General features: G+C 37.0%; 1 protein-coding gene across 2 annotated transcripts in view; it reads right to left on the bottom strand.

Annotated features, from left to right (window-relative positions):
- Positions 1-787: 787 nt before the first annotated feature.
- Positions 788-14,761, bottom strand: part of LOC148537952 (transcriptional regulator QRICH1-like) — a 44,920-nt gene continuing 30,946 nt past the window's right edge. For both annotated transcript variants that reach the window (XM_088457617.1, XM_088457618.1), the window contains exons 4-10: positions 14,023-14,194; positions 13,329-13,483; positions 12,004-12,118; positions 11,812-11,920; positions 8,431-8,582; positions 4,022-4,112; positions 788-1,910 (exon numbers count right to left, since the gene is read on the bottom strand). In XM_088457617.1, coding sequence (XP_088313743.1) covers positions 1,721-1,910; positions 4,022-4,112; positions 8,431-8,582; positions 11,812-11,920; positions 12,004-12,118; positions 13,329-13,483; positions 14,023-14,194 — 984 coding nt within the window. In that variant the 3' untranslated portion in view covers positions 788-1,720. The remainder of the gene's footprint in view (positions 1,911-4,021; positions 4,113-8,430; positions 8,583-11,811; positions 11,921-12,003; positions 12,119-13,328; positions 13,484-14,022; positions 14,195-14,761) is intronic.

A 14,761-nucleotide genomic window follows, 5' to 3' on the forward strand; every position in this document is an offset into this window, starting at 1 on the left:
CTTTGTGTAATTAGCGTTCTACTGTGTTATGCTTACTAGCATGCCAAGGAGTGTATTTTGAGTGGTGTGAAATATTCAGCATGTTTAATGCTCTAATCTTAAAAGAAATATAGGTTCAGTTTTCCTCTGTTCCTTGCATATGAAATTATAGTGTATTTTCTACCAAGTACCACTAGTCCATGACAGACTGAGGTAACAATAATAATATATTCACCTGTTTTCAAATAATTATCTAAAAAGAAGGCATGCAGTTGTTGCCAGATAATGCAAATAAAATACTTATTTTGGATTTCTCTTTAGTATATTGAGTTATCAGCGCACAGCAAAATAAGAAAGTATCATCTGGTTGGCTAGGGCTGATCGCAGCTAAAGTCCAGTAAACAGCTGGTATCCCTAGTTGATGCACCAATAGATAAAACAATTCTAAAATGTTTCATTCTGGCAACAAGGCATCAGGGTATCCTAGCAAGAAATCACAATAAACTGAACTATATTAAAATAGGTTTCTACAGCCAACATAATACATTCAATTGCAATTTTATTTCAAATCAAAATTAGTGCTCAATCTGTATTAAATAACAAAGATACCAGAAATCTAGCATACATCAGAAATAACAAACTCATTTTTTTTCTATTAGTGATTTCCATTTTAAATCTTCTGTGAAAATATACAAATCTCCCTGTAAAAGTGAACTTACTAAAAACACAAGTAATCAAAATTTACATTACAGTCACCACTGAAAGAAATCCAAGTGCCTGGATTGTGTTAAGGCACGGCATGACTGGATTTTTGAGGTAAGGTTGTATAGTTTTATTCTCAGCATGATGTGCAATCCTTCTGTGCAAACACAAAAGTAGGTGTTAACCAATAAAGTGTCAAATCTGTAGTGACATTTTACTTAGGCACAAATTACACCCACAACATCAAACACAAAAGCTGGAAGAAAAAATCCAACAATGTTGAAGCTTCCCATGAACCCAGTTTACACTTGCTTTCAAAATAACAGAAAAGGAAAGTAAAATAAACGTGATGTGGTTTCATCTCTCTATTACAATTAGAAAGACATTATTCAGAAGGGCTGTAATGTCAGTATTCTTGCAAAGATTGGAGCATTTCCATGGAAATTCTGTTGCTCTGCAAGTAAGCCAGTCATGGAAGCATTCTCCTTATATAAAAGGAAAAAAACAGTACGATTCCATAATTTCAGCATGTTTCATTAAGAACATGATTATGGCTGCATTGCACTAAACAGATTAATAAATTATAAAAATTGCTAAGCGCTTGTTACAAACGAACAATGATTTCCATACGTACAGTCTTTCACATGGTACATATTTCTGAATCATAAAGACTTAAGAACTGACCTTATATGCATTTGTTTATATGAGCAAAGAAAAACAAATAAAGCAACATATTTACATAAGTGTGAGTCATTTGGAGTGGAGATTTCAGTAACATGTATATACAGCGTTAAATAGTGCTCAATGTAGTGTCAGCATAAATTATATCAAAAACAAACGTTGAATCTGAAAAATGTGCATTTTGTACATTGCAAACATATCAACATAGATTGTGGTCGGTAAATGCTTTGTACACTCAAAGCAATTAGCTTTTCCTGTGGAATAAAGTACAGTAAGGGAACGATTCTACAGTTTTCTCATGCTTTACAAATAAACTGTATATACAAATAGTTGAAAATATGGATTTACAAGCAAGTGATTAGTAGGCAGAAATGCGGGATGAAGCATGTGCTTCCTGGACCTCTTTAACCAGTAATATACGAGTCAACATCTGCTCCATCACCTCTTCATTTACAGGCTGCCCAGAGTACCAGATGGGGCTATTCGGTGCAACCACTGGTTCAGGTACCAAATAGAAGGCATCTGTGGGTCCTCGGGCCCCCTGAGGACTAAAATAAATAAATAAAACCATATTAAACAAAAATTAACTCAGAGGACGACTTTGGTGAAAAGAATGAAAGAAAATCCAGTTAGAAAATGCAACAATATAAACCAAGTAAATTCAGTGGATGCTAAGAACTTGTAAATAAATTCCAAATTCAGAGGATGTCTATTGTCAAAAACAAATTTGACATTGTGCGCAGAATTAAAAAAAAAAAAAAAAAAAAAATTTAATTTTTTTTTATCAATCTATTTCAGAGCAAAGCAATCTACCTCTGTTTGGCATGTGGGTTTCCCACATTTTCTGGCAAACTAAGTGACTATTATATTAATTTTGTATATTCCCTCTCCCATAAGTTATAGGTTTGTGAGATGTGTAGACTATTGTCATATGGACAGTTTCTTCTCTCCCTTCCATAAAAACTATCACAGTTGCCATGGGTTTATTGGTGGCTACGTAAGTTCCTTTGTTGCAGGCGCATAGCTTTGGAGGACAACCTGCTCTAGACAAATTTCACTGGCTTGACAGTGCAATGGCAGATAATTCTTTGGAATCTTCTTATATCCCTTCCCAATCGCAAAGCACCAAATTTACTATGTACTGTATATTCTTTAGTCATTCTGTTTGGAAATGCGCTGACCAACTGTAGGACTTCTCTCAGACAGGTGAATGTATTCATTTAAACAATTACTTAGTACACAAGTGTACAGCAACCAATGAAATATTGTACGAATTACAAAGAAACTGATATGAGAAGATTGCAGCATAAAATGCACATTTACAGATGTATAATCATACATCTTACTTCCTTGCGCGTTAAACAGCCCTTCTAGTCGAGCCATGCCATGGCATGACTTGGTAGCGCTGAGCATCTTATTGTGTGACTTTTGACCTTCAAATGCATTTTAGGTAGCACAAGCAGCTTCTGCTGATTAAAATGAAATGCAGCATGCCTCTGTTCTGTGTGCAACTGCGTTTGTATCTGCATGCGAAATGCTACGTTACATTGTTAGTGGCTGTAACACTAACGTAGCGTTTTGCATGCAGATACATCCACTGCATATTATTTTAATCAGCAAAAGCGGCTTGTGCTACCTATTAAATAAGAAATTTGAAGTTAAAGTCGCACAAAAAGATGATGAGCGCTACAGAATCACTCGAAGCTCCTGCATTATGTGTAGTGCAAATGGTTGGCAGAAGGAGATACAGGCAGCAGTCCTACTGTTACTGCTTCAAGCATCCAGACTGTGGTTGTAGAGTAAGCAAATAAAAATATGCCTTTGGTCACTGAGTAAACGGAATATCCCACCAAGCTGCCATGATGTAAAGGTGGAGTTCAGATTCTTAGTGCTAGATTTAAAGCGCTACTTATTCAGGAACTGATTAATATCTATGAAATAATTGGCGAGTATATACTTATCTAAGTAAATCAGTTATGGTCTCTCATTCTTGCTCTCATTTAGTTCACTGAAACAGGATGACTTGTTAGGAGGATAATGCTTATCTATTGCAGTAGATAGAGAGCACCTGACTGCTTGGTAGACCTGCTTTGAATAAACGCACTGTGTTGATAGTCCTTGTCTATGGATCAGCCTAAGCATGTGGTGTGCTAAAATGACTACAATCATTTTGAAATTACATTTATTTTAATCCGCAACATTCATTTAGGACACTGTTCTAATAGAAGAGTAACTTTACCAGTTCAAACTTTGCTTTTTAATAGAAATGTAGGGGGATGTCAGGTTAATACTGGTCAAGGTATTTTATCTTCAAAGATTATATCTGGAAATTTTCATTTTGGATTTTGTGGTCACTTAATTATGGAAAATAAGCTCAATGTCACAACATAATCCTCATATTACATGAAGAAAATAAAACACTCAAGATAGAATAACAATGCACAACATATTCAAGTCCAAACTCAAATTATCAGCAAGGGTTACCTAAGCAAAAAAAAAATAAAGAAGAGCACGGTTAATGTAATCCAACATTGTACAGCTAAAAAAAAAAAAAAAACACATTAAAACATGCAACAATTCAAAAACTGTAGAAACAATTGTGCTTTTTCCTCACTTTGCTTAGCACAGACTTTTGGGAAAATATTTGTTCCAAACTTACCATTTAAAGCGATAGAAATCATATAACTTGATTGGACACTGTAGTGGGTTATCTGGGTTCTCAAGCTGCTCCACATACGTTTCTTCAGTTACTGGAAACAGAAGCAGGGAATTTACAGTGGACTTATCTTCATAATAAGTTTCATCTCTCCAGCATTCTTCTATTTACATGAATGCTGAGTAAATTGTGTGCAAGAACACACTATATTAAAAAAATAAACATAAGGTTCATACATAATGAGCCTAATTAATTGAAGCTAGTCAAAAAGTTTGTAAATTGCATACCAGAGTTCAAGATAAGCAAAAAAGACAGTGACACATGAATGTAGCAAATATCCAGCATATACACTACGCTACTGGTGGATTACAGGGTGGTTCAGGACAAGCCTGCTCTCTCCATGATAATGTGTGGACCAGTCACTGCTACCTTCTGTGCATGAAGATTCAACATAAAGACATAACTAGGAGTAAGAAAATCGGAGCAGTGTCACAATGGCAATTTTTCCCTCTGTAATTGTGTCAGTAAAAATCACAGTTTTATAAATACGTTCCCATTGATCTAAATTAAATGCTACCATACCAACTATTTCTCTCTCGAGATGTATTAACAATTTAGCTAGCAAAGAAAAACAAATACTGGTAAGTAGAGCTCTACAGAATTCGCCAATTATGATGCTAATCAGCTTCATTAGGGTATTAATTAGGGCTTTTTTTTGCAGCCTCGCAACCACTAAATCAAGCAACGCAACAATGATCTTAAGCACACGAGCAAATCTACAAATGAACACCCAAAAAAGTATCAAGGATATGGAATAGGCAAGTCAAATTCCAGACCTCAACCTGCCGAAGTGGAACCTTAAGACAGCTGTTCATAAGCAGACATGTTAATTAACTGATGTTGTATGCAGCAGGGACAAAATACATCAAATACTACATAAGACGTAAACAGAAAATAGGTCAAGTTATTGCTACTTAAAGGAGGCTCCAATTGCTATTGAATCATGGGATGTACATACATTTCACACATGACTTTGCTGGCTTACTTTTTGCTGAATAATTAATGAAAGAAAAAACGTGTGTGTAATTTGGCAAGAACTAGATTGTTAGTAATGTATATGTTAAAACATAGATTTGAAAAAGAGTGTACATTTAACAACCCTATATGAATAGGAGGCAGGACACATCAACTTACACTGCACCCAGCATATCTTCCTACAGCTGCTTCAGTTACTGTTAGATCACAGTTGAGAAACTTCTTTAGACAGCATAGCCGCTTAGCTAATTTCTTGTCTAAGTGCAGTGTGACCACCACATTTAACAATTATTCCCCATTTTGGACTTGATGTAACAAAATGCAACACGCTAAAAACCTGAATATTGCCCTCTTTCATTTCATGCAATATATATTCAACAGGCATGGAACAGATAAAATGAGCATTTCTTTGTTTACTTGGGGACACATATCAACCACAGAGAGAAGAGACTGCTAAGGCAAACTAAGTTACAAAAAAAAAATCAAGACTAATATTGAGACAGAAACTCTTCCAGAATCTAAAAATATTTATTAGTACTACATGTGTCTAATGCAGAGGTTCTGAAACTCCACCATTACAGTCTACATTTAAGGAGATCCATTCTTGAGCACAGGTGACTTAGTCAGTACCTCAGTCAATTTGATTTAACCTCTGGACTAAAACGTGTACATCATTAAAATCTGGACTGTAAAGGCAGAGTTTGGGAACGGATCTAAACTTCCAATAAGAGAAACATTGTTGATTTAGAGTTCGCAGGTTTTAAAAAAATACTTCAGTGAAAATAAAATATAGAGCTGCATTAAATGGGACATTTTATGTTGTTACATAACACTTAAAAAAAAAAAAATGCTTGATAGAAGCATTAGGCTGGGTACACACAAAGATTTTCTGTCCAACCATCCAACTAGTTGATTGGTTGGAATGAAAATCTGGTAACGTATGGGAGTAACTGACGATCAGCAATTTGCTCCTAAATGCCAGAAAACAGATGAAAATGGTCGGTCAGACAAGTTTGTTAAATGTTTGATCTAAACAATTTGTTCAAACAACAGTTTTTGTCCATTTTCCGGCGTTTGGGAGCAAATTGCTGATCGTCATTTGCTTTCATACCTCACCAGATTTTCATTCCAACCAATCAACTAGTTGGATCGTTGGACAGAAAATCTTTACGTGTGTATGCAGCTTTATGGAGCGTACACACGGTCAGATTTGTCAGACTTGTCAGATTTGTCAGATGAACGACTGAACGATTTTACCAAAGTTTTGAACGATTTGAACGATTGAACGATTTTTGACTGCATTAAAATGAATGGAATCGTCCAAGTCTGACTGCAAACCCATCAGATGTCAGATATCGTTACCTGACAAACGGGAACGCGCATCGTTGATCGTCCATCGTTCAGGCATGTCAGATATGTCAGATTTTCCTTCAGATATGAACGACTGAACGATTTTTAAATCGTTATCGTTCATATCTGAAGGAAAAATCTGACCGTGTGTATGCACCATTAGTGATCTATTAGACTTACCAAATGAAACATTGAAAATGTGTGAATTATAGAAGATTTGCATCTGTATATCAAGTAAACCAACCTTCACCATCATATCCATATATATGGGGGATTATAGGATTATGGTTGGATAAGAAAGTTGCTAGCAACGACCAGTGCTTCCTATTGTTCTGTACTATGACATAATCCTGATGATCTAGGAAGTTGGCAATTTACCATCTCCAGCTTACTATCCAGTACCTAGAGTTGCTTGGCTGGATAATATATAAGGCCAAACAGTGACTCCTTGTAAACCTCCAAGGTGTTTCTGGGCATCAACATTCTCCTAATATACCCTTCAGTGGGGACCTTAACCTAAGCCATGAAAGCAGCACACTTGCAGCATCTAATGCTCTTATTCAAACTATACGTTTTTTGTTCAGACAGGTACCCAGTCATCTTGCAAGTCTCATCTGGCTTTCTTACATGTTGGTTGCTTCCTCGTGGTTTAAGGATCTCTCTCCCCTGATGGTGGAGAGACACTTCTTAGTTATTATGTGACAGAGAGTCACTACGGACATCAGTTACCTGGGATTGGAAGTCAATTTCAGTATTTTTGTGTCCAAGGTACGAGTGTCTGCTCAGCCGATGTTCTAACCTGTCTGTCCCCTCTTCAACAAAAAATTATAAGATACTCATTGACAGTACCAGACTGCACAGGTATGCCTCACTGACGTGATGCTGGTTCTGTGGCAGCAATAGCTAGGCTACCTAATTACCCAAACTATGCTGATTCATCAGGACCTCATCAAGATGGAGAGAAGAAGGCATTGATCATGGTCCCCAAGTGGCTCTATTCAATCAGAAAAACTTTGCTTCCTCTGTTTCATGGCCAAATATTTTATAGAGGCAGCTAGCATTAACTGTATGGCACTTGAAAGCATGACTTGAAGTGCAGGAGCCTTATGGACTCAGTTATTGAGACCATGCAGTGCAAGCCCCCATCATTCTTTTGTGTCTTTTGCCTGAGAGGTTACTGAAGAAAAAAAAAAAAAAAAAGCCTTTCTCTGTATTCTATTAAAGGTGCAGGCTTCTGCTCTTAGTGTAATATTTTAATGCCAGTCTTGCTTGAGACATTAGGATACTCCATCTCTGAGTTCTCAACCAAAATTAAGCTCTTAATTTTGCTCCCTTGTGTCGTTCAACTAGAGAGTGATTCCCAACCTCGGTCCTCAAGGCATATTAACAGTTCTGGTTTTGGTGATATCCAGGCTTGAGCACAGATGGTTAAATCAAAATAACTGAGGTACTAATTAAGTCACTTGTGCTCCAGTATGGCTATCCTCAAAACCTGGACTGTTAGTGTGCCTTGAGGACAGTGGTTGGGAACCCCTGAACTAGAGGGTAATTTTTCTACTATTCTTCCAGTTAGGAAGGTCTATGAGTTGGCAAATCTTCAGTAAGTCTCCATAAAACCAAGGTAATCTTTCACACAGTTCACTTTTTTGAATTTAAGTTTTGTTGCAGTTTTTCACTTCAAACAGGGGCTAGTAGTATTATTCTCATATCAGCCAAAAGAAACAGTGTTTGGTGCATGGTTTGCAGATATACACCATCCTGAACTCAAAAGTTTAATTGCAAACGCCACTTTGGCAAAAACACAGTAGGGTACAATCTTGAATGCACTTAATCAGGACACTAATCTGTCAGACATTCTGTAGCAAAGGTATCAGCCCTCCTTTTAGTTGACGGTAACTGTACCAGGGAATTTAGTTGGTCAATGAGATTGTCTTTTTTTTTTGGGGGGGGGGGGGTTATGAATGTAGGACATCTGACACATACAAGTTAGCTTGGTCTTTAACCTATCACCATTTCAAGTTTTGTACCTTTTAAGCCGCTTTGAACTTGACCATAGAGCCGTAGAAAGCGTATTGTACAGTTTTTATCTTTTCCTATTCCTGGGTTTTTCCGGGTCTGCTTTGTAATCTTGGAGAAAGCCAACTGTGAGTGTTGTTCTACAGTTTTCAAGACAAAGTACCTGAGAAAGAAAGAAGAGAAGCAAATGAAAATCATCATTAGCAATCACTTCCTCCCAAAGTAAATAATTGGCTGTTACATTTACAGCAGTTGTAAACTGACTGGCTTCATACACACACTGTCACACTCATCTCTTCCAAAGTGCAGTGTTTGTTTTCACTTTTCCAACAGCCATATACATGAAATACGGAGTTGGTCAGCCCTCTGCGTTTGCATGATAAACTTCAGGTAAAATGCTAATGATGCACACTGCTTGAGCTGGGATCACACTGACAGATATATCTGTCCAATCTGTCTGGTGGAAAGGAAAATCTGGTCTGTCTTCCAGGGTTTTGGAGCAAATTTGGAGCAAATTTCTATTGGTATTTGCTCTCCCAAACATTACCAGATTTTCCTTCCCACCAGACAGATTGGACAGATATATCTGTCAGTGTGTACCCAGCTTAATGTCACTGTCTCATCTTACAGCAGCCGCCCGCGGGGGTCTTAACAGAGTGGTCGGCAGGCCCATGAGCAGCTCAGCACTCAATACATTCAGACTGTGGCAGACAGCATAATCAATTCAGGATCTTTGACCCTGGCAAAGTTTAGCACACAGAGATTACAACTGCAGGGGAGATTGGTCGCAGCTACACAGTGCAACTGTGGGCGGGCCCCCTTGTGTCCAGGAACGGGACTCCAGTCCTAACATTCCCCCATTGATGGTAGCCCTGCTAGACATGGTCTTCAATGTTGATCTGCAAAGTGATTTCTGGGGGTGATACAACTGCAGACACAGTGATGGGTTCATGCAGATTCCCAATTATCAGCATACAGTCCGGCAGCAGACTGTCAGTGATTGACAGTCTGCTGATGTTTCTGGGCGAGGAGGAGGCGGCAACGGCCTCAGTTTCCCAAAACAGAAGTATATCGCCACCACTGGGAGGGTGAGTGGAGAGGCCAGGGTCTCCGTCAGCTGATGGAGATTTTTGGCCTCATTTACTCATCTGTGACAGCCTGCTTGAGTTACCCAATGGTCATTCAGCTGACCAAAGGGATCGCAGATGATCCAATGCAGTGTCCTTGGACGTATTACTATAGTCCACCTGCTGCATTACTATATTTCAGCTATCGCAGCTGTGATAGCATATCCGTCCACAGCTGAATCAACCCTCTGTCCTGCAGTGATTTATGAAACTCAAGTGATTTTGGAAGCAATACCGATTTCTGTACTGTAAGTCAGTCTGCTCCTGATATACCCCATTCCAAACGGTATGAGAATACGTCTGCCTGCACTGTCACTCCTAATTTGCCTCGTTATCCAGGTTATAGACGAGGATAATGTAAAAAAAATAAAGGTTGCAGGTGTACTTCAGGGTCCAGTCTTCAACCTGGGCAAAGCCGGGTATCCCAGCTAGTTTCTCATAAGTGGCAAAGGTGAAAAATTCTTGGTAATAAAAATCAATGTAGGGCATTCTTCTTGAACAGAAAGTGGATGAAAACTGCTTAATTCACGGGAAAATTTCAAATTTTGAAATACTCCATGCCTTCTAAAATATCATTATTATATATAGTAATTCACAAACATTTTATACAGATAAGGGGTGAGAAGAACTAGCTCATGTGACTGAATTAAATATAAATGAATGGCAGAAATGTATGCAAACATATCTGCCAGCTGTTTATGAGATTTACCATCTCTCATACTATATTTGCGTTTTAAGTATGTGTTCTATATAATTTTGCATGGACTTGCAGTGTGTGCAGTGAAAGTCCATGCACTCCCGTGTGCCTTGATATACTTTGGGAAGTTAGATTTCTAACTACAGGGCATATTAACTTAACTTTAAGCATTGAGACTTGCGAGTTCTATATGCATGTCACCTTAGGTATGACACATACGCATGAATTATGCACGTTTATGAAATTCAGTGATATGGTTTTCCTTTCCCCTTATCTGCATAATATGTTTCAAGAGATTTACTATATATTCTGCTATATTAGTTGCATTTTGGATGTGTTCTACATAATCTTGCACAGCATGCTCAGTGAGTAGCTCTGATGCATGGCTCGTGTCTCACTATGCTTTGGAATGCGAGCCATATTAGACCACTGGGCAAAATAACTTTTCAAATAACACATCGGAAATTATGCGTTACACATGCTAGACCCATGTGATGCAGGCACATTGTGCAGTTTAAGTTTAATAGTACCGCAACCAATAAGAAACTAAGCTGCATACTGAGATTAATATGCACTATGCAGCATCTCAGCAATGGCATATACAGATGATGCCCCTAATAATTAACTGAATTGAATCAACATATCGAGTCTGATTGAGCGTTGTGCACTATGCTAATATTTTCCCAGTTGAGCGCATGTATCAAGGTTTTGGCACCCATAAGCCATACTTCTTACACATTTCTACTCGCCACCTCAGGAGGCTGCAGACCAGAAATGTGGGCGCCTGCAGTACGTGCACCCGATTGAAGCATCAATTGAATTGCTCCAATCGGGCGCACATTACTTAAATTGTTTTTTTTGGGCACTCTAAGTCCAAAAACAACGGTGCCACAAACACTGTTGGGACCTGTCACAGTTCTGGACTACTACTCCTTTGGATGTTTGCAAAAATACTTTCATATCTTCATTCAAATTACCTGAAATCACCTTAAATCAATGTTTTGAGTGCATTACCTTGTACTCATAACATGAGCTGTTTTTAAATAATTTTACTATTGTACTAGTAATAGCTGGTCTTCTATAAGTTAAAAATTGTGTTTTAATTAACTACTGTATGGGATTTATTTTTTTATGGGTAGCAGTCTCCTAGTACAAAGGATTCCACTACAAATTAAATAGTGTGAAGGGCCAAAAGAACACAAGAAATAGGTATGAATGCCTGGCATTTAATTGAAGAGAACAGTGGATGAAGGTATTACAGTATGTAACAGTTTCCTGAAAAATTACTTTAAAGAATGAAGGAGTTATGACCTAGGGATCATAGTAAATGTTTTAAATGTTGGTAGTCTATATACGGATATATTTTGTGGATAAAAGTGCCATGTCCAAGTCATGTTAAATTTAAAATTTATCTGTAACTGTAAATATCTCAGTTGCCTGTAAACAATTATTTTTTATCGCTGTAACCTCAGACTTACAATATACATTTAAATGTAAACACAATTTAATAGTATTTTATTTAATGATCTAATATGATGAACATGCACACACGTCCTACATATTCTTACTTAGTGTTGAAATACATCAGGGTAAAAAGTAAAGTGGTTGGTGAATGGGCACCCAATTGCTTGCAGTCCCAGAGCATTTCTTCACAAATGCAACTAGAAATGATGTAACCTGTAGAAAAGATACACTGATAAATCACTAGGTACCAAAACAATTTAATGAAAGTACTAAAAGTTCATTTGAAATCTCCCTACCAAAAGGATTTACTCTTGGACACCATTCCTTAAGCACTTCATGAAGCTTTTCCAAGAACTTTGAATAGTAAAGATCAGCAAACATGTTATCAATCCTATTGTTATCAAACATATGCTAGAAAAAAAAAAGGAAATACAGGTTACTCCAACTCACAGCAGACGCTTATTATATTATGGCTCATTATCAGTAACCAAATCAAGCACTAATTTGTAGTCATATACCCTGCAATCTAGCCTTCATAAAATTACAAATAGCAAATTTATAATATATAGATGACAGAAACAGAGAGTAGTTATCTAAACAAAATGCCAAATATCCCCGGCCGCATTCCGAAATGCAACCAAACTTGTTTAAAGGAGGTGGTCATTCTATCTAGTTATCGGTTATGTCAAATTCCGTTTTACAACTGGCTGTGTACATTACTTAATATAAAACAAACAAATAAGGACAGGAAACTGGAGGAATAAACAGATTTCCAGATTGCAACAATATAAAACATAATAATTCAGAAAGGCAACATTTTTACATAAAATGAGCTGATAACTTGTTTTAAAATGTAGCCTCGCATGAAATTGGAACTACCGGTGTTAAGATAGTAAGCATAGGATGTGCTCTATTTATCATTAGAACTAAAAGTAGTTAATATTGTGTTTATGAATTAGGCAACATTACAACTTTCTAACAATTTTTATTATTATTCTTACTGAATGTTTTTTTTTTTCCCCCCTCTATCTACGTGGACCGCTTAATTCGCAAAAGCCACGAGTTGCTGGTGTTCAGAAAAATTACACCCACAATCATAGATTTTCCTTTGCATTCCACAGAGCAGGAAGATGTTGCACTACAGTAGTTCTTGGCAACATGCCCAACTGACATTTGAATGGCCTACGTTTACTCAAAGGCAAATAAAATAGATTGGGTAACAAAAAAAAAAAAATAAGGGCAAAATATGATGGGTAATACTTTTGGCTATTGTAGTGGTTCCTAAACTTTTTTGAATCACTGCGCCCTAGTGCATCAGCATTGTTTTCACTGCACCCCTAAGCCAAACATTTGTTATTGAGAAATTCATAAAAAAATGCAGTGAAGTACAGTGAAGTAAAGTGTGCTCACTGGTCATCCTTAGGTTTGGTTATATAGTGGTGGACAGGTTTGTGCTTCTGTTTGTGCACATATTTACATTATATTGGCCATAAATAATATTATTTGGTGCTGGACCACCAACCTGAGGCACCCCTATAAGTGTCCCGAGGCACCACAGGGTGCTGCGGAGCAGTTTGGGAACCACTGGGCTATTGTATTCTTTGGAACTAGGCAGGCTTACCTTCTGTATGCAAAGGAGCAAATAAAACAACATGTCTGCATCATACGGGTTACCATCATGTTTTTTAGCTTCTTTGGTAATCAAACATAATCCATAATTCAATTCAGCTATTGGCACTGAGAGAACATCTTCTTTGAAAATTAAAGGTTTTCTTCCTGTAAATAAAAATGTAAATACTGGCATTGAACAAAGATTACATTTCAATTTATTATAAACGCTAAGTTGTGTGTATATATATATCTATATCACACAACCTTGGTGTTTAGATTTACCTTAGTTATGGGATGGAACTTTATGTTATAGACTTCTAGTTTGAAGGATAAACAGCGCCAATTGTGTCCACTTTTGTTTTTCTATTTCAATACATTGTTTGTGGGACTTTCACTGCAATTAAGTTTAATTTTAAGTCCACACAATATAAGAGTATACGTGAACACAAAAGGTGCAATCTGTCATTTAAACACTAAAAAAGGACTTTATAGTAAATAAAGTATACAACCTGTAAAAAAGATTTTTTTTTTACAGCTGTATTAAAGGTGAAGCATCTCTTTATCAGCAGCACTAATACAAGGGTTCTTAAAACAAAGACAATAGTCTTTCAATGCAATCTAGATACACAAACTTTACATGCATTTGAAAATCTAGTTAAGTATCACTAAGTAAATCTGCGTGTATATTTTTTTGTCATCCATACTTCCAAACCATGTTGACTTGTTTTCAGCTTCTTTCAGCATTTCTGCATTTTTAATCTGTGCCCATGTCTTCCAAAACAAAGCTCCTTCTTCTGGTTTAAGGGTGCAAGGAAAATCCACATTATTTTGTAATCGCAGGTGTGGCTCAGATGGAGAACAATGTACAGCTTGAGGCTAGATAGGTAAAAAAATAAATAAAATATATTTGCTACATTTTTACAGTTATAACTCCAACCAAACATAAGTCGAATAATGCAAACACATTGAAGACTATATTATTATTATTACAACAAACATTAATCTGCATAGCAGTCATTCACCTTCTGTTAGGATCCATAAAAGACATAATGTGCTGTGGAAAATGCCAAATAAAAAAATAATAATACAAAAACCTGAATCTGAAGAAAGATAGGTTTGTAATTCTCCTCCCAGCATGTCATGTAGACATTTCCTATCATTATAAACATTTTACAGGTTATTATCCGTCCTAGGAAAAGTACCTAAATACCATTGGTTTTTAAAATTTGCTACCTAACTGCCATAAATGGTCTGCCAAACATTTCAGTACATACCACCAAAATCATGTTCCAAGGAATGCAAACACCCTACAACCTAAATGCGTGCGTGCGTGCGTGTGTGTGTGTGTGTGTGTGTGTGTGTGTGTGTGTGTGTTGAAATATCCACCTTCACAAGTCATTCAAAAGGTTGAGAAATTGAAATACAGCACTTTAACATTCAGAT

The sequence above is a fragment of the Taudactylus pleione genome, unplaced genomic scaffold (assembly GCF_031769625.1).
Source record: "Taudactylus pleione unplaced genomic scaffold, aTauple2 ptg000041l, whole genome shotgun sequence".
In the NCBI taxonomy this organism is placed as follows: domain Eukaryota; kingdom Metazoa; phylum Chordata; class Amphibia; order Anura; family Myobatrachidae; genus Taudactylus; species Taudactylus pleione.